The sequence below is a fragment of the Scardinius erythrophthalmus genome, assembly GCF_964197995.2.
Source record: "Scardinius erythrophthalmus genome assembly, chromosome: 21".
Lineage (NCBI taxonomy): Eukaryota > Metazoa > Chordata > Actinopteri > Cypriniformes > Leuciscidae > Scardinius > Scardinius erythrophthalmus.
In genome coordinates this window covers 861762-882363 of record NC_138241.1, presented here as the reverse complement: position 1 = coordinate 882363, position 20602 = coordinate 861762, and the positions used below count along the sequence as shown (strand labels likewise).

The following is a 20602-nucleotide window of genomic DNA, read 5'->3' as shown; positions in this document are numbered from 1 at the left end:
AATGCGAATGAATTAGAGGGAAATATCAACGATACGGCTCATGCGGTCCAGGCTCTTGTGACACAGGTGTCCGAGCTCACCCAGCGATTCCAGCAACTACGAGGTTCCACTGCGCCGCCCACACCGGCCGTTCCCCCCACACCACCAGAGATCCTCTCCCAGTCGGAGCCACGCCTACCTACTCCGGAACCTTATTCAGGTGAACCGAATTTCTGCAGAGCGTTTTCACACGTTGCAGCATGCATTTTTCTCTACAACCCAGAACTTTCAACAATGAGAAACCAAGGTTGCCTTCGTGCTCACACTGCTGACTGGGAGAGCGGCGCTTTGGGGGACGGCGGTGTGTGAGAACCAGGACGCTTGCTGTACCTCGTTCCAGACACTCTCTACAGAAATGAAAAGAGTTTTCAATCGGGCCGTTGCCGGGAGAGAAGCGGCCAGAATGCTCGCGGACCTTCGTCAAGGAGAGAGATCGGTTTCCGACTTTTCGATCGAGTTCAAGGCCCTGGCGGCGGAGTGTCAATGGAACGAGGAGGTGCAGTGGGACATGTTCCTGCATGGGCTGGCTGACCATGTCCAGAGGGAGATCTACACCCTGGACCTCCAAACTTCACTCAACGGACTCATTGAGTTGGCCTTGAGGGTAGATGCTCGTCTGTCCCGAGTCGAACGACGGAGCCTGCCCAGCCGGAGTTTTGGAGGAGCTGAGAGTCAATGGTCCAGCGGCACGGATGCGGTCAGCCCTGTCTACGATCCCGAGCCCATGCAGGTAGGGTGAGCTCGGCTTTCCCGGGAGGAGAAGGAAAGATGGAGATCCCAGGGCCTCTGCCTTTACTGCGGGGCGGGGGGGGGGGGGCAGGTCATTACGCCTACAACTGCCCGGTAAAAGGCCAAGCCGATAGTAAGTATGTGGCTACTATCGGTTGGGATCTCCGCCCAAAAGACCTCATCTACGCTCCTCCCGGTAAGACTGAGATGGTCAACTCACGATCACGTCTGTCAAGCACTTCTGGACTCCGGGGCCAAAGGTAACTTCATGGATCACACTTTTGCACTTAAACTTCAAGTTCCACTCAGATCTCTCACGCAAAAGATCGCTGTACACGCCCTCAACGGACAAATATTACCCACCATCTCATTAGCCACAGAAAACATCACCCTCGTCACATCAGGCAACCACACCGAAACCATATCCTTTTATGTCCTGGACTCCCCCCTGACACCCATTGTTCTTGGTCACCCCTTGCTTAACCGTCACAACCCTCGAGTGGACTGGCAACTTAAGACTATCTCAGCTTGGAGCAGTAAATGTTATGAGTCTTGTCTAGTGCCTGCCTGTCCATTTGTTCCTGTCTCTGTGTTTCAGGAGGAGACGATGGATTTATCTAACATGCCCGCAGAGTACCGCGACCTGAAGGAGGTGTTCAGTAAGTCTCGTGCTGCTTCTCTTCCTCCGCATCGTCCCTATGACTGTGCTATAGATTTACTGCCAAGTAAGTCTCAGCCTAAGGGCAAGATTTATTCGCTTTCTTCTCCAGAAAGGGAGGCTATGGAGAAATATATTTCTGATTCTCTAGCAACTGGGTTCATTCGCCATTCCTCTTCTCCAGCGGGGGCGGGGTTCTTTTTTGTGGGGAAGAAGGACGGATCTCTGCGACCTTGTATTGATTAACGGGGGCTGAACAACATAACGGTAAAGAATACTTATCCTTTGCCGTTGATGTCTTCTGCCTTTGAGAGGTTGCAGGGAGCGTCGATCTTCACGAAACTGGACTTACGTAATGCTTATCATTTGGTCCGCATTAGGAAAGGGGATGAATGGAAAACCGCTTTTAACACCCCCAGGGGACACTTTGAATATTTGGTCATGCCGTTCAGACTGTCCAACTCCCCAGCTGTTTTACAGGCACTCGTCAACGACGTGCTGTGAGACATGATCGACCAGTTCATATATGTTTACCTGGATGACATATTGATTTTTTCCTCGTCTCTCCAGGAACACGTGAAGCACGTCCGACGAGTGCTTCAGAGCAGTGGTTCTCAATTCCAGTCCTCGTGACCCACTGCTCTGCACATTTTGTATGTCTCCCTTATTTAACACACCTGAACCAGATCATCAGCTCGTTAGGAGAGACTCCATGAACTGAACTGAGTGTGTCAGATAAGAGAGACATACAAAATGTGCAGAGCAGTGGGTCACGAGGACTGGAATTGAGAACCACTGCTTCAGAGGTTGTTAGAGAATGGGCTTTTTGTCAAGGTGGAGAAATGCGCTTTTCATGAACAGTCTGTTCCTTTCCTAGGGTACATTGTTTCGGCTGAGGGAATGCGTATGGATCCTGAGAAGATTAGGGCTGTGGTAGAGTGGCCAAGTCCAGATTCCCGTAAGGCCCTACAGAGGTTTCTGGGATTCGCCAATTTCTACCGGCGTTTTATTCGCAACTTCAGCCAACTAGGCGCGCCTCTGACCGCTTTGACCTCCCCCAGAACCACGTTCAGGTGGTCAGACACAGCCGAGGCTGTGTTTGCCAGACTGAAAGGTTGCTTTGTTTCAGCCCCCATCTTAATTGCCCCGGATCCATCACGTCAGTTCGTGGTGGAGGTCGACGCGTCAGAGGTGGGGGTAGGTGCAGTTCTATCCCAACGCTCTCCCACAGACGACAGGATGCATTCCTGCGCGTTTTTGTCTCATTGTTTATCCCCTGCCGAACGTAATTATGACATTGGTAACAGAGAGTTGTTGGCAGTCAAGTTAGCATTGGAGGAGTGGCGCCACTGGTTAGAAGGGTCGGGGGTACCTTTTATCATCTGGACTGATCACAAGAATCTGGAATACATTAGAACCACCAAAAGATTGAACTCCAGGCAGGCTCGGTGGGCACTTTTTTTCGGTTGTTTTGATTTCACTCTCTCGTACCGCCCGGGTTCCAAAAACATCAAACCCGATTCTTTATCTCGCATTTTTGACCGTTCTGAACGCCCGTCTACTCCCGAGTGCATTTTACCCGAGACCCTATTTGTCTCCACACTCACATGGGAGGTCGAATTGAAGGTCAAGACGGCCTTAGAATGGGTAACACCACTGCCCGGTTGCCCACCGAACCGGTTATTTGTGCCGGAGGGATTCCGGTCTTACATCATTCAGTGGGGTCATTGTTCCAATGTGGCTTGTCATCCAGGAGTTAATCATACTAAGTTTTTAGTTAAGCAACGATTCTGGTGGCCACTTATGGCTCGTGATGTTCACAGTTTTGTTTTGGCTTGCTCAGTTTGTACCACTGGTAAGACGTCTAATTGTTCCCCAGATGGGTTACTTCAACCGCTGCCTGTCCCTTCGAGACCCTGGTCCCACATAGCGCTAGATTTTGTTACCGCCCTCCCACCCTCTCAGGGTTACACAGTAGTTTTAACCGTGGTGGACCGGTTCTCGAAGGCGGCTCATTTCATTCCCTTGCACAAATTACCTTCAGCCAAGGAGACAGCGTTGACCGTCGTTAACCACGTCTTTCGCTTACATGGCCTCCCGACAGACGTGGTTTCTGACAGAGGACCCCAATTTGTGTACAAATTTTGGAGAGAATTCTGTAAGTTATTGGGAGCGACAGTCAGTCTGTCCTCAGGGTTTCACCCCCAGAGCAATGGCCAAACTGAGAGAGCCAACCCAAGATTTGGAGAGAATGTTGCGATGTATGGTTTCCAAGAATCCTTCCTCGTGGAGCCAACAATTATCTATCGTGGAGTATGCCCACAACACGTTACCAGTATCATCCACAGGCCTATCTCCGTTTGAGTGTAGCGTAGGATACCAGCCACCAATTTTTCCCAGACTGGAATCTGAATTCGCAGTTCCCTCCGCTCACGCCTTCGTCCAGAGGTGTCACCGCACTTGGACTAGAGCCCGTGAGACTCTACTCCAAGTGGGGGCGCGCTCCAAGGCTAAAGCCGATCGCCACCGGTCTAAGCCTCCCATATACGTCGCTGGTCAAAAAGTGTGGCTTTCAACAAAGAACATTCATCTCCGCTCCGTTTCTAATAAACTTGCTCCCAAATTCATTGGCCCATTTACTGTCACCAAGATCATTAGTCCGGTGGCAATCCGCCTCAATCTTCCTCCGGCGTACAGGAGAATTCATCCGGTGTTCCATGTATCTAAAGTAAAACCCATGTTTCGTTCTTACATAAATCCGCCAGTCCCGTATTCTGGACGCACGGCGGAGGGGACGCAGATTCCAGTACTTGGTGGACTGGGAAGGTTACGGTCCGGAGGAGAGAAGTTGGGTTCCTGCTAGAGATATCCTGGATCACTCCCTTATCGATGATTACAACCGACAGGTAAGGGAGTCTGGGAACGCCAGGAGGCATCCCTAGAAGGGAGGGTACTGTCACGGTTCATGAATTCATTGTTTCCTTCTTGTCTCGTGTTATGTTGTTATATGTGTGTGCGTGTGTGTGGATGGGCGTGACCGACCCATTCAGCTTTGATCAGTCTCCAGCTGATTTCACTCACTCACGCCAGCTGCAGCCAATCTACTCTCCTTTATATACTCTCCGTTTTCTCATCTCACTTGTCAGATCGTTGTATGAAGTCCTCTGTGTGTTTGGTCCTGTTCCTGCTCGGTGTTCCAGTTCGTGTTCCATGTTCCTGTTCAGTGTTCCTGTTCGGTGTTCCTGTGGATTGGTTCGTGTCAAGAGTTTGTCTTCACCTTTACCAGCGCACCTCATCTCTGCACTCATCTGAACATCTGACCATCAAAGTCCCTGCGTCACAATCCTGTTTCTCCGGGAAATATTCTGACTTTCTTCTTCACCCACTAATTAATATTCTGAGTTACTTGCAACATTGCTTCTGTGTTTCTGTCATGACATGTTCTCTCCACTGTATGTAGCACTGTCTCGTCACAGGTGTTAAGGCAGTGGAAGTCTTCGTAAACTAAGCATCCCGAATAAAACAGAAAAACAAATGGAAAATAATTAGCACAGCGTTCATCACATTAAGCAAAGAAAATTATGTGCATTTGATCTGATATAACTGGAATACAAGGTTATGAGGTGCATTACAGTGCTCTCCACTGATACTGGCACCATTGGTAAATATGAACAAAGGAGGCTGTGAAAATAAATCAAATAATGAAATAAAATAAATATTATTTATCCTTTTGATCTTTAATTAAAAAAATCACAAAATTCTAACCTATCATTGAAGAAAAAAAATAGAAAGTGGGGGGAAAATCTCATTATGAAATAAATGTGTTTTACATATATTGTAATCACATTGGGCACAATTATTGCAACCTTCTTTTGCCAAGATAGCAGCTCTGATCAGAGACCATTCCTCCGTACAGAATCTCTCAGATATAGAATCTCTCCAGTTCCTTCATTCATCCGTACAGAATCTCTCCGGATCCTTCATTCCTCCGTACAGAATCTCTCAGATCCTTCATTCATCCGTACAGAATCTCTCCAGAACCTTCATTCCTCCATACAGAATCTCTCAGATCCTTCATTCCTCCATATATAATCTCTCCAGATCTTCATTCCTCCATTCAGAATCCCTCAGATCCTTCATTCCTCCATAAAGAATCTGTCCAGATCTTCATTCCTCCATATAGAATCCCTCAGATCCTTCATTCCTCCGTACAGAATCTCTCCAGATCTTCATTCGTCCATATAGTATCTCTCAGATCCTTAATTCCTCCGTACAGAATCTCTCAGATCCTCCATTCCTCCATATAGAATCTCTCCAGATCCTTCATTCCTCCATACAGAATCTCTCCAGATCCTTCATTCCTCCATATAGAATCCCTCAGATCCTTCATTCCTCCACACAGAATCTCTCAGATCCTTCATTCCTCCATACAGAATCTCTCCAGATCCTTCATTCCTCCATATAGAATCTCTCCAGATCCTTCATTCTTCCGTACAGAATCTCTCCAGATCCCTTATTCCTCCATATAGAATCTCTCCAGATCCTTCATTCCTCCATATAGAATCCCTCAGATCCTTCATTCCTCTGTACAGAATCTCTCCGGATCCTTCATTCCTCGGTACAGAATCTCACAGATCCTTCATTCCTCGGTACAGAATCTCACAGATCCTTCATTCCCCCATATAGAATCTCTCAAGATCTTCATTCTTCCACACAGAATCTCTCAGATCCTTCATTCCTCCATATAGAATCCCTCAGATCCTTCATTCCTCCATATAGAATCTCTCAGATCCTTCATTCCTCCATATAGAATCTCTCCAGATCCTTCATTCCTCCGTACAGAATCTCTCCAGATCCTTCATTCCTCCATATAGAATCCCTCAGATCCTTCATTCCTCCACACAGAATCTCTCAGATCCTTCATTCCTCCATACAGAATCTCTCCAGATCTTCATTCCTCCGTACAGAATCTCTCCAGATCCTTCATTTCTCCGTACAGAATCTCTCCAGATCCTTCATTCCTCCGTACAGAATCTCTCAGATCCTTCATTCCTCCGTACAGAATCTCTCCAGATCCTTCATTCCTCCATATAGAATCTCACAGATCCTTCATTCCTCCATACAGAATCTCTCCAGATCCTTCATTCCTCCATACAGAATCTCTCCAGATCCTTCATTCCTCCATATAGAATCTCTCCAGATCCTTCATTCCTCCATATAGAATCTCACAGATCCTTCATTCCTCCATACAGAATCTCTCCAGATCCTTCATTCCTCCATACAGAATCTCTCCAGATCCTTCATTCCTCCATACAGAATCTCTCCAGATCCTTCATTCCTCCGTACAGAATCTCTCCAGATCCTTCATTCCTCCGTACAGAATCTCTCAGATCCTTCATTCCTCCGTACAGAATCTCTCCAGATCCTTCATTCCTCCATATAGAATCTCACAGATCCTTCATTCCTCCATATAGAATCTCACAGATCCTTCATTCCTCCATACAGAATCTCTCCAGATCCTTCATTCCTCCATACAGAATCTCTCCAGATCCTTCATTTCTCCATACAGAATCTCTCCAGATCCTTCATTCCTCCATATAGAATCCCTCAGATCCTTCATTCCTCCATACAGAATCTCTCCAGATCCTTCATTCCTCCAAATAGAATCCCTCAGATCCTTCATTCCTATATATAAAATCTCTCAGATCTTACATTCCTCCATACAGAATCTCTCCGGATCCTTCATTCCTCCATATAGAATCTCTCAGATCCTTCATTCCTCCATACAGAATCTCTCAGATCCTTCATTCCTCCATACAGAATCTCTCCAGAGCCTTCATTCCTCCATATAGAATCCCTCAGATCCTTCATTCCTCCATATAGAATCTCTCAGATCCTTCATTCCTCCATATAGAATCTCTCAGATCCTTTATTCCTCCATACAGAATCCCTCAGATCCTTCATTCCTCCATACAGAATCTCTCCAGATACTTCATTCCTCCATATAGAATCTCTCCAGATCCTTCATTCCTCCATATAGAATCTCTCCAGATCATTCATTCCTCCATACAGAATCTCTCCAGAGCCTTCATTCCTCCATATAGAATCTCTCCAGATCCTTCATTCCCCCATATAGAATCTCTCCAGATCCTTCATTCCTCCATACAGAATCTCTCCAGATCCTTCATTCCTCCATACAGAATCTCTCCAGATCCTTCATTCCTCCATACAGAATCCCTCAGATCCTTCATTCCTCCATACAGAATCTCTCCAGATCCTTCATTCCTCCATATAGAATCTCTCCAGAGCCTTCATTCCTCCATATAGAATCCCTCAGATCCTTCATTCCTCCATACAGAATCTCTCCAGATCCTTCATTCCTCCATATAGAATCTCTCCAGAGCCTTCATTCCTCCATATAGAATCCCTCAGAGCCTTCATTCCTCCATACAGAATCTCTCAGATCCTTCATTCCTCCATACAGAATCTCTCCAGATCCTTCATTCCTCCATATAGAATCTCTCAAGAGCCTTCATTCCTCCATATAGAATCCCTCAGAGCCTTCATTCCTCCATATAGAATCTCTCAGATCCTTCATTCCTCCATACAGAATCTCTCCAGATCCTTCATTCCTCCATATAGAATCTCTCCAGAGCCTTCATTCCTCCATATAGAATCCCTCAGAGCCTTCATTCCTCCATATAGAATCCCTCAGAGCCTTCATTCCTCCATATAGAATCTCTCCAGATCCTTCATTCCTCCATATAGAATCTCTCCAGAGCCTTCATTCCTCCATATAGAATCCCTCAGATCCTTCATTCCTCCATATAGAATCCCTCAGATCCTTCATTCCTCCATACAGAATCTCTCCAGATCCTTCATTCCTCCATATAGAATCCCTCAGATCCTTCATTCCTCCATACAGAATCTCTCCAGATCCTTCATTCCTCCATATAGAATCTCTCCAGATCCTTCATTCCTCCATATAGAATCCCTCAGAGCCTTCATTCCTCCATATAGAATCCCTCAGAGCCTTCATTCCTCCATATAGAATCTCTCCAGATCCTTCATTCTTCCACACAGAATCTCTCCAGATCCTTCATTCCTCCATATAGAATCCCTCAGAGCCTTCATTCCTCCATATAGAATCTCTCAGATCCTTCATTCCTCCATACAGAATCTCTCCAGATCCTTCATTCCTCCATATAGAATCTCTCCAGAGCCTTCATTCCTCCATATAGAATCCCTCAGAGCCTTCATTCCTCCATATAGAATCTCTCCAGATCCTTCATTCCTCCATATAGAATCCCTCAGATCCTTCATTCCTATGTACAGAATCTCTCCGGATCCTTCATTCCTCCGTACAGAATCTCACAGATCCTTCATTCCTCCATACAGAATCTCTCAGATCCTTCATTCCTCCATATAGAATCTCTCAGATCCTTCATTCCTCCATACAGAATCCCTCAGATCCTTTATTCCTCCATATAGAATCCCTCAGATCCTTCATTCCTCCATACAGAATCTCTCCAGATCCTTCATTCCTCCATACAGAATCTCTCCAGATCCTTCATTCCTCCATATAGAATCCCTCAGATCCTTCATTCCTCCACACAGAATCTCTCAGATTCTTCATTCCTCCATACAAAATCTCTCCAGATCCTTCATTCCTCCATATAGAATCTCTCCAGATCCTTCATTCCTCCGTACAGAATCTCTCAGATCCTTCATTCCTCCGTACAGAATCTCTCCAGATCCTTCATTCCTCCATAAAGAATCCCTCAGATCCTTCATTCCTCTGTACAGAATCTCTCCGGATCCTTCATTCCTCCGTACAGAATCTCACAGATCCTTCATTCCTCCATACAGAATCTCTCAGATCCTTCATTCCTCCATATAGAATCCCTCAGATCCTTCATTCCTCCATATAGAATCTCTCAGATCCTTCATTCCTCCATATAGAATCCCTCAGATCCTTCATTCCTCCATATAGAATCCCTCAGATCCTTCAGATTCCCAGCTCCATTTTGGTGCTTCTCCTCTTCAGTTCACCGCACTCATTTTCTAAAGGGTTCCATTCAGGAACTGGGACGGTCATGGCAGAAGCTTCATTTTGTGCTAAGTGACACATTTTAGTGTTGATTTTGATTTTTGTTTTGGGATCATTGTCCTGATGGAAGATCCAACAACGGCCCATTATAAGATTTCTAGCAGAGGCCATCAGGTTTATATTTTTCATCTGTTGGGATTTTCTAAATGTCGATAAATTATTATAAACTATTGCGAAATTACGTTTTTTCCATTAACCGATGTTATGCGACTAAAATGTAATTTTTTCCTTTCATAAGTCATTCCAAAAATTATGGCAACAGATGTTGGTAGGTTTACGTATATCACAGCCACCGCACTAGCCATTATTTTTGATCGAAGGAGACGTAGGCTCCAACATTAATGCCAAGGAAAGACCCTTATACTGGGACCGGCACATATGAGGAGTTTCTGGGTGTTTCTCCCTCATTTCCGCTTCAAGCTCTTTATAAATTGTAGCATTTCTGTGTTGTTTAGAATCCAGTATTCCTGTGATACTTTTGTCTGTTATGAGTTTAATGAAGAACTCCTCGTCTTCTGTTCAAACATACCGTGCTGCCTTTAAAGAATGATCGACCTTTACGTACGTCAGGTGACCAGTAAATGCTGTTTCCATTGCAGTTTTGTGAAATATAATTTTTTTGAATTGCCTGAAAAACCACCTCATGCGAGCGTAAAATCTTTTTTGTGATTTATGGGAGTTTTTGCAAAATTGACATGTTTCCACTGGGCATATTTTCAATTCGCAATTTGAAGGGTAATTGAAACGCGGCTACTTACAGACTGGGAAGAGAGGAGCTGCAACAATGGAGAATATGAGGAAAATTATCAACATTCCTGGAAAACCTGCTCTAGTAGAGCCTGAAAACAACATCAAGACTTTGAAAAAGGGCATTATAGGTCTTCTTTAAAATGAATGTCTAAGACTTTTCACAATATATGAGGTAGGCAATGACCAGTTAAAGGGTTAGTTCACCCCAAAATGAAATTTCTGTCATCAATTCCTCAGCCTCATGTGGTTCCAAACCCGTAAGACCTGTAAGAATACTTTTTGTGCGCAAAAAAACTAAAATAATGACTTTATTCATCAATTTCTTTTCTTCAATATTAATCTCCTACACTGATCATGAAGTAAACACAGTGCAGCGCTTCTGGGTTCTACGTCAGAATGCTGGCTCATTATTGGCCGACGCTGGTCACGTGAGCACCACGACGCATGTGTGTGACGCTGACGCAGGAGCAGCCAATAAACAGCATAGGAGACTGATGCAGACGAGAAAAAATTGTTGAATAAAGCCATTCTTTTTGTTGTCGTTTTTTGCACACAAAATGTATTCTCGTTACTTCATAACACTTATGTTGAACCACTGTAGTCACATGGACTATTTTAACAATGTCTTTACTTCCTTTCTGGACCGTTGCAATGACGTTGCTGTCAATGTGGGGTCAGTAACCTCTCGGATTTCATTAAAAATACCTTAGTTTGTCTTCCGAAGATGAACAAATGTCTTATAAGAGTATTCCTCATTAGAGTAACTAATGACAGAAATTCCATTTTTGAATGAAATTGTAAACTAACTCTTTAACTAATGATTCCCATCTTCACTATAACTACACGACAGCTGGTCGATTTTGGACACTAACCACTCTTTTATGCTTGTAGTACAGCATGGATAAACTGAGTTGTTTCCTTCTGCACATGGCCAGGGTTTGATGTTTGTCTCTACAGCAAAGCAACTGCTCATGTCTAAACTTTACCTCTGAATGAGTGTCTTTGCTTCTTCCTCTTGTTTTTTGCAGTCTCAGCACAAATGCATTGTGATCTTTGCGCTGGTGTGCTGCTGTGCTCTCCTGATAGCATTAATATTCTCTGCTGTAGATGTGTGGGGCGATGACGAGGACTGCATCACTGTAAAGAATTGTAGCAAAACCTGCCGGTAAGCAAAACTCACCCCTCGGACATTGATTATATCCAATTTTGTTGACAACCAGCTTACAACTTCTTGTGACCCACACTTGATATCTGCATTTACACTATACACTTGGTGAAACAACAGAGGTAGACAAACTGACCCGGAAAAGCTAAGGGCAAAAAAAAAAACGGCCTGCTTAATTTGTGCCAGAGCCAGCAGGACCCGGATTCAGCAGCTCTGAAATCTGATCCTGTACCTCCTTTGGGGGATCCCCCATCTCATACACCACTGAAAGATATTTGTTTTATGAACTGTGCACATATGTTTAGGAAAATGAAGTATAATGATGATAAATGTATAAAAACAATCATTAAGAAGTGGAAGAAAAGCCGCTACAAAGTGATTTGTGCCATGTTTAGTCAATAATAATTTATTGGATTTGAGTGATATTTGCATTTATAATGCATTACAAGCAACATATCATATAGAGAATAAATATAAACTTCGGTGCACTTCTGTTATGTTGGAAGTGGTTTTCTGTTTTCTGCATGCAAGTAGCTATGGATATTTTCATATTTGAGTCCTCTTTAAATCTTTGCATGCAGAGCCGGCTTTTTCATGTTCTAGCTCGTTAGCGTGATTGTTAGGTATTACGCATTATATCTTGAGGGTTATTTCTGTTGTTGGACATCGTTTTATTAAATACTATGAGGACAGCTGAGTAGAACTGATGAGTTACGGAGGGTTAAATGGCCGCTATGCTCATCCGTAAACACCTTCAAGCTCCCGCGTGCAAAATGGCTGTGACTATAAACTCCTAGACGCCGAGGCTTACCCTCACCTCCACCAGCAAGACACCCACCAGCACGTCCTCCTATACCCCAGTCCATCCAACAATCCCTGCAATGGACAGTGCTAAGTTTAAGACAAGCGCTAGTTGACGCTGATGTCCATTTCTCTAGGAGAATGAATAAAGCTCAATTATATGACCTGTCTGTTTCCCTACAATCAGCTTTCCCTTCTCCAAAATCCACTCCACCCTTCAAGGTCGCTAACAAAGCGAGCAAAATCGTATCGTAGGGCCCCGACTTCCCGTTCCCAAAGAACACCGTCTCCTTCCCTCGCAAGACCGGGCCTTCATTGAGTATCAGGCCGCGGCAGCAGGCATTCATCAACTCTGAGCTTATCCCCAGATTTCACCACTTCCAGGACTCACTCTCCTCTTCCCTCCGCCCAGCTTCACAGACGCCTTATTTTCCTGCCCTATTTCCCTTTTTCTACCCTCCTAGTTCCTCCCCAGGATCCAGGGGATGACCGAAGCGCGAGGCTGCCACGGCAAGCGGCCTCAGCCCCGGCCTTTCTTCCTCCTAACACTCTCCCCCAAGCTAGATCTCATTTCACTCTCTCCTCCGGAAAGCCGAAGCCATCCCACCAAACGCTACCGCCTTGGAACCGCCAGCAACATCACAGCACAGATACTCACAGGTACGGATATTGATTTATCTTCCCTATTATTCTTACTCCCTCCTTCTGTTTCAGACTGCCAAATTGACTGTTGTGACTTTTCAGTTTTCAGACAATAATCCATTATTTTAATTTACTTAATTACTTTCTTTTTCCGAATTTTCCATCGCCTTTAATCGCTATAGCGAAGTCATCTGCGCCACATTTCTTCATAGGAGATGACAGCTGATTGATTATCTTGCAATAATTGCAGAGCTTGCATTATCTTATGGAGGATCTCACTTTCATACTTACCACAAACTGTTCTCAGCAAAATGTGCTGTCCACGTAACATTGGAGTGGCTACCAGACAATTTTCAGGTAAAAAACTCTTAATAATCGATCTCTCAGCCCCGTACAATTCCCCGATCACAAGCAGAAACAGCCTTATCTCTCTCACTTAAGGCGGGCATGCCCCCCATTTTCGAAAATGAAATTCAGGCCCTGAATGAATGTCTGTAAAAATCCTGATTGGAGCATCCATATAAATTATTCTACATGATAAAAGAAGGCTTCAGATAGATCGGCAGATACTGCTTCCTGTGATCGGCGATTGGTGATCGGCTCCAAAAATCCTGACTGGAGCATCCTTAATAACTGCCAAACACGTTCACGGGGCCAAAAGTCAAATAGCTGACTCTCTCCCGTTTTGCTTTTCAGAAATTCAGGCTGCTGGCACCAGAATAGGACCCAACCCCAGTACCTCATTATCCAGAGCTGATATTCCCCTAATCCACCCACTGAAACCCCTTCTTGACACCTCTCCCAACTACATTCTTCAAGCCGTCTCTCCTAGAACCTTACAAACTAACTTGACTGCTTAGACATGTCCTTTCACCTCACATAAAGCCTGTTTTTTCCACGATTTTTCTCTTTTCATTATTACCTCTTTTGTAACTCGTCTAAACATCATTACACCTCCAAACTGTCTCCATTAAGGGTAAAGTAAGCAGAATCCAATTTTTTCATAAACTTATTTTCGGTTCACCCTCTTCCGAAATAACCAATTCACTAACATCCCCTCTTATCAAAGGCATCCAAAGAACCCAACCCGCCCGCTGAGATCCCAGAAAACCAATAACTCTACACATATTCCCCAAACGTATATCGACTTTCCAGTAGACTTCAACATCAATTCCACTCGCACACCCGATGTAATGATTATATTGGCCTTTTTCAGTTTTCTCAGATGCTCAGTACTCGCCATCACGTCCAGCATCAACCCAAAAATCCATCCCACAATTACAGATTTATCAGTGCTAGATGGCAAAACCATCTCTTACTTCATTAAACAAATTAAGACAGACCAAATGAAAAAAAAAGGCCATTTCATTTACATTTTCAGTCTCCCATCACCAATTCAGCCGTACCAATCCCTTTTAGCCTTCTTACATTTTAGGAGCTCAGTTTCTCTGGTAAATTTATTCTCCACTGCCGCAGCAGTGATTTCCCTGTTTGATGATTCGAGAGCCCTCCCGGTCCAGCTATTAACCCCCATCCAGCTAACGGCGCACCATCAGCCCTGCGCTCTGGAATATTTTAGTGGGGGTTGTCTGTAACGTTCCAGGCAGCTGTCCCACTTTGGTTTTGCAATTTTTGGGGGGAGTTCTATTGATTCGGGCCAAAATACCGAGATCAGAGCCCTCTCCTCGGACAGCACACCTAATGCGCATACTTCTGATTATGAGTGTGAACTCGTGAAATGATGTTTTATAAACAAAGTTGAGGAGGAACTCGTTCAAATTATCTATCCAATCAGCACAAGAAAAGGCCTATATACACATAACCGACTCCCCTATGTTCCTTGACAGTTTTCAGCATTTCTTCACCACCCCGACTCCTCACTCTTGGCTGGTTCCTATCACAGCCAGGGATACGGAGGGAACTCTCTGAGTTTGGGCCAAAATACAGAGCTTGGAGCCCTCTCGGACAGCATGTCAAAATACGCATTCTTCTTTTAGTGATTATTTGTGAGTGTGAACTTGCCGGTGTAGTGCCAAATTCCGGTACCCACTGAATTATGTGACACTAGTATGTGCTGTAGTAATGGTAGGGTTAGGATTAGGATTAGAATTAGGAAAAGGTCGGAAAAACCTCAATACAGTGCCTACTAGGGTCACAGAATTTGGCACAACACCGGATCCATCTATGACCTGAAAATCTGTGATCTGAAAATGTATTTTAAATGAAATCATTGTTTCACTTTCACTTATCAAGATCATCCAAAATGTCATTGAAGTCCAGCATTCTCTTTAAATCTGATTCTGTCGTCACCTTGCACAGGAAATATGCCTCTGTGTCGTTTTTGTTTCAAGTTTGCTTTTAATATGTCTCAGTTTAGAAAATGAATGTTTCCTCTTGCAATTTAGAAAGATGCACAGTTCAACATAAACATCAGGAAAGAGAGACTGAAAAACAACATCCAAGACTGTCAAGTCAAGACAGCTTTACTCAAGAAGTTGCGCTGTTGTCAGCAAATTCACATAATTCTTCTGAAATTTCAAATGGACTGGAACTGGGAAAGAAGAAAAAAAAATTCTATTACTAATCTAATCCATACTTTAAACTTGGCATTGTGAACTGCAAATCACTGGTGTTCCTCACTTGTAAATCACTTTTGATAAAAATGTCTGTTAAATGACTATAGGTAAATGTATTGGTGTAAAATACCTGCATAATTCCCCTCTGGCTCTCCATCCCATGTATTACAAAGACTGTAATGTATTTGTTTTTAAAAAAATGTGTTGGAATAGATCCCATGGTTGATGTCTACCAATTACAAAATAATGTAGTGTTCCCCATCTGTCAGTCACTACAACATTATGCCGACTGATAAATGGGCTCCTGCAGGAAGGCGACGCAGCCGCTACACCCTCCAAACGTCCATCGAAGCGGCCCTGATATGGGTGGCCCAGAGATGAAGAAGCAGCTCTGGACCAGGAGGAGGTGAACGCACCGCTTATTCCCCCTGATTGAGGCTTTGCCTCCTCATGTGTCTCTGGCTCTCCCCTCGCGGGATCCTTGGAGCCAGGTAAGTGTCCACCACACTCACTGCCTCTACTTACGGATACTACGCTTCTGGGTTAGGTGCCAGCTCTCCTCCTCGCTGCCCCTCCGCAGGTATCTTGGTTGTCCCCTTGGCGCCGCTACTACGGAGCCTGGCTAACACTTCCCAGCCCATCGCACTGGCTCTTGGTGACAATCATACTCGGCTACGTGATTCAGTTCACCAGGCATCTTCCCAGGTTCAGCGACGTCCTTTTTGCCTCAGTCGCAGGCAAAGATTGTGGAATTGCGGTCCTGCTGGCGAAGGATGCAGTAGAGCCTGTCCCTCCAGCCAAAATGAAGACAGGGTTTTACAGCCCTTACTTTATTAAACCCTAAAAGGCAGTGGGTTACGGACAGTCTTGGTTCGGCTAGTCTTAAACTGGGATCTTCACAAGCTCGCGTTTAAGATGCTTACGCAGAAACACATCTTCACGTGCATTCGTCCTCAAGGTTGGTTCACAGTAATTGACCTGAAGGATGTGTACTTCCACGTCTCAATTCTTCCTCGACACAGACCGTTTCTTCGGTTTGCTTTGAGGGTCAGGCATACCAGTACAAGGTCCTCCCCTGGCTGTCCCTGTCTCCCTACTGCTTTCTTTTTTTTACTGTCACGGAGGCTGCCCTTGCATTTGCATTCTAAACTATCTCGACAACTGGCTCATTCTAGCTCAATCTCAATATCTGTTGTGCGGACACGAGGACCTGGTGCTCATTAACCTCAGCCATCTAGGGCTTTGGGTCAACTGGGAAAAGATCAAGCTCTCCTCTGTGCAGAGCATCTCTTTTCTCGGTATGGAGTAGGACTCTGTCAACATGACGATGCTACTCATGAACAAGCGTGCACAGTCGGTGCTAAACTACCTGAATACGTTCAGGGGAAAATAGCATTTCCCCTGAAGCAATTTCAGAGGCTCCCTGGTCACCCCGCTTTCATATTTCTTCAAAAGCAGATCGGGGAGACATCAAATCATCCACGATCAAAAATCGTGATATTGCATAAGCACAAGAACGACTGTTATCATGTCTGAAATCAAACACAAGTAACGGAGTTTACAAAACTGTATCGCAGGCGTGCTACTGTGGTACATTTATTCATCGCACAGACCTATCTTTTCGTAGCACTGTACAGCCCTTGCCAAGGCGGTGTACACTCAAGACGCATGTCACAACTCGTCCACCATCTCCTCCTCTGAAGTCAGCAGCGGCTAAGGTCGCTCTGAGCCGTTTATATTCCGGATGACCTCAGTTGTGCAGCTGATGGGCTCTCACTACAGCTCACGCTCCCGGGAAAATGGAGACTACAGATCCAGCTGATCTAGAGTCAGTTCAGTGACGCACAGGTAGACCTGTTTGCCTCCCAGGAGTCCTCCCACTTTCAGCTCTTTTATTCCCTATTCGCTATTCGCCTGTATTTACTGTTAAATTGCAGTGTCATTGATGCACCACAAGGGGTGCCAAACGAAAGCACAAAAATAATAATATTAGAATTTTTGTAGTTTATGTATTTAAAAAAAAAGCCTGAGACTGTTAGCCGTACTCATGGCACATAATCCCTCTTAAATTGTATGGTCTTGATTATAAGGGTTTGTAAAGATATGATTTAGAGAGAGTATTGATTTTGAGCTATTTAGTGTTGGACAGAGTATGGGTCATGTGACCTTTTAAGATATTCTATTACACAGACTCAATATGCAGGCCCAGTAACAGGATAGGAATGTTGATCAAATCTACAGGGTTTAGCAGCAGAAAAGACATTAGCAGAGGCTTCTCCTCATCTGAGGACACTTTAAGAATAAGACAGAAGTTAAATCCCTCCGGGGCCACGAATGATCCTTTAAGTGTTGGAGTGATGTGGTAATGCACAACTGGGATCGCAGTAAATCTCATTTCCCGAAGTCAATCTGGGACCTTGAACAGCCAACATACTTAACCACTAGACTACCACAACTCTCTTGAGAATTCTGTTCATTCTGTTTTAGCATCTATTCTCTGCAATTATTTTGCAGTTTGGAAAGATAAAGTGTAAAATTAAGGATGGGACAGCCATGATCATGAGTTTTATATAATTTTGTTTTCATTATAGATGGTAATCTGTACTTTTGATAAACAAATTCACACTGCACCACTTTATGACTATAACATGTTTCATGTAACCATTGTGTATAATTTAATTTAGAGACAATAAAACCGAGGCATTAGTGTAATTTAGGAGAACATGTTGACTTTACAGGGGCTCCAACTTTCCTAGGATCTCACACCAGATTTTGCCAAATAGGGAATGATGCCACTGATTTCTTCGCTTCTCAAGCCCACGTGATCAGGACACTTGCTTAAAGGTCCCGAAGCATAATAATTGCTCAATAATAATTGGATGTACAAATGAACATCGAATGGTCAATACAGAGCTGGGCTTGCTGAACGTCGGACAAGTAAGTCAACAGATTATATATAAGTGTGTTGCTTTACTGTTTATGGTTACCTAGCTTGTTACACGTAGAATGTGGCTGTAACATTAGCTATGCAGTTACTTGCGCTAATGTAAAGGTAGACAGCATCAAGTATGTGTGTGAATACACACACTGTAACGCGAGTGTTGTACATTTCTTTGTTATTTGGATAACCGTTTTCCTGTTGGTTATATGGCGCGCGCGCGATATCCGCATTTCAAGATCGCAGAGCTTGATGATGTAATTGTAATAAGATAAATTACAGATGTTACAGATCTCTCATGAAAAGGCAACAGTAGGTTAGCGTTAGCTACATGATAATAACTGTAAACCATCCGAATAAAGTACCGTATCCAGACATAATATTTTAAACTAACCATTCGGAAACGTCTTGCTGGAGCCGCTGAGTTGCAACTTCTTCATCTGTTGCTTCTCCATCTGGATCAGATTCTGGGTCAAACTGAAATGCTTGAACGACTGCGTGTCTTCGTGCCATAGCAATAGGCTATATCCAACAAAAACAAACATGCATGGTACCGTTGCGCAAGATGGTCATAGGCCACACCCACCCTCCACCTTGCGCCGCCTTTCTCCTCCTCATTATCATTTAAGGCTACAGACACTGAAACGGCCGGTCTGAAGGAAGCTCATTCTGGGACTGGCTTGTAGTGGCTATAATTCTGCACCGAGGCTGAATTTTTGGAAAGAGAATTCAGATACAGTACTAGGGACCACTAAGGCCTATATTAAAGCCTACAAAAAGTAGCATGTCATGGGACCTTTAAGGCAGTGCTGGCAAGCCACCATAATACATACAGTTATGTATGTATGAGTGTATTCATTATCAGTGTTCACCCTATTACTGTATCATTGCATTTATTCCCATTAGTGTACAGTATATGCCGACCTCTGTTGTGTTTGTAGGCCTACTGTGTCTTGTCATCAAGGTGTTTTGTTTCTCATTGATCTGTGTATTCCATGTCTGTGTGATCTGATTCTGTCTGTTGTAGCCAGATAAAGATTTAATGTGCTGAATCACTGTCAGGATGATAAATAAACATCTGACTTTGTAGTCAATCTAGCAGGTGTTTGTATTAAATTTTGTACACATAGAGGCAATCATTTATCCACACCTGGTTGTTAAGTCTCACCGTTTCCGTGTCCAAACACCCCTTCAGATCCCAAAAGCAAATAAGCATATAAATAAGCAATATATATTGCTACCGAAAAAAACAAACATGTTCCTATTAAGTTGGCCACACATTGATTCATATGGCTGTTGAAATAGTATTCTTGAAACAAAGTGGAGGCTTAGACCCAGAAACAGTATTATCACAACTTAACAAGCGGATATTAAAGCTCATACCCACATAACCCTGTGCAAAATAAAATAACAAACACATCTGACAAAGACTAGCATTTATTGTTGCTAATCTCCACACCTGGGTAAATGGTTACACCTCATAACTAGAGGGAAAGTTATGCAGTACCTAAATATGCCTTCAGCTGAATGTAGATCCTCTTGTGTTCACAGTGTTGTGCTTGTGGAGAACATTCCAGAAGATCTGTCCATTCCATATAAGGACACAGTTTCACTGGCGGCCGGTCTTCACGAGCTGCTGGATAAAGCGCGGCGATCTGTTGAGATTGTGTCTCCATGGTGGGCACTGAACTCGACCAAGTCTGGATCAACTCTTCCTCAGGCCAAACAGGTGACAGTCAACAAACTGTAGTTTCAACACGTTTACTGATTACGTCTAGGAACTTTCTTGGTTATGCAGATAACTGTACAATGACTGAATGGAGAACGTTGAGTGTATTCCAGAGAGTTTCTCCTAAAGAGAGTTGGATTAGGGAGAGACCTGTGTCTTCTGTCGTCCTCAGGGTCAGATCTTACTCCATAAGCTGATGGGTTTGCGGTCTCGGTCGGTCAGTTTGAGGGTGGCCAGCGGACAAACCGATTCCTCAGAGCTCAAGGCACTCACTCGGAGTGGTGAGTAGATGAAGTTATTTGACATTCACTGTCTAGCAAAACCATCTTTTAAGACTCCCTGGGCGCTATTTTAACGATCTGAAACGCAAGTATCAAGCGCGAAACGCAAGTAACTTTGTGGGCGGGTCTCGGGCGCTGTTGCTATTATACCGGCGGGATAAATGACTCTTGCGCCCGACGCAAA

At 44.2% G+C, this 20602-nt stretch overlaps 1 protein-coding gene across 1 annotated transcript in view; it reads left to right on the top strand.

Moving 5' to 3' along the window:
• Positions 1–442: 442 nt before the first annotated feature.
• The window catches only part of LOC308681658 (inactive phospholipase D5), a gene marked incomplete at both ends in the record, with an annotated part of 45965 nt that continues 25805 nt past the window's right edge, over positions 443–20602 (top strand). Inside the window, 7 exons of the mRNA XM_081350739.1 lie at positions 443–769; positions 1367–1427; positions 5528–5634; positions 5956–6075; positions 11315–11451; positions 19960–20137; positions 20310–20418. Of these exons, the coding sequence (XP_081206865.1) occupies positions 443–769; positions 1367–1427; positions 5528–5634; positions 5956–6075; positions 11315–11451; positions 19960–20137; positions 20310–20418 (1039 nt within the window). The remainder of the gene's footprint in view (positions 770–1366; positions 1428–5527; positions 5635–5955; positions 6076–11314; positions 11452–19959; positions 20138–20309; positions 20419–20602) is intronic.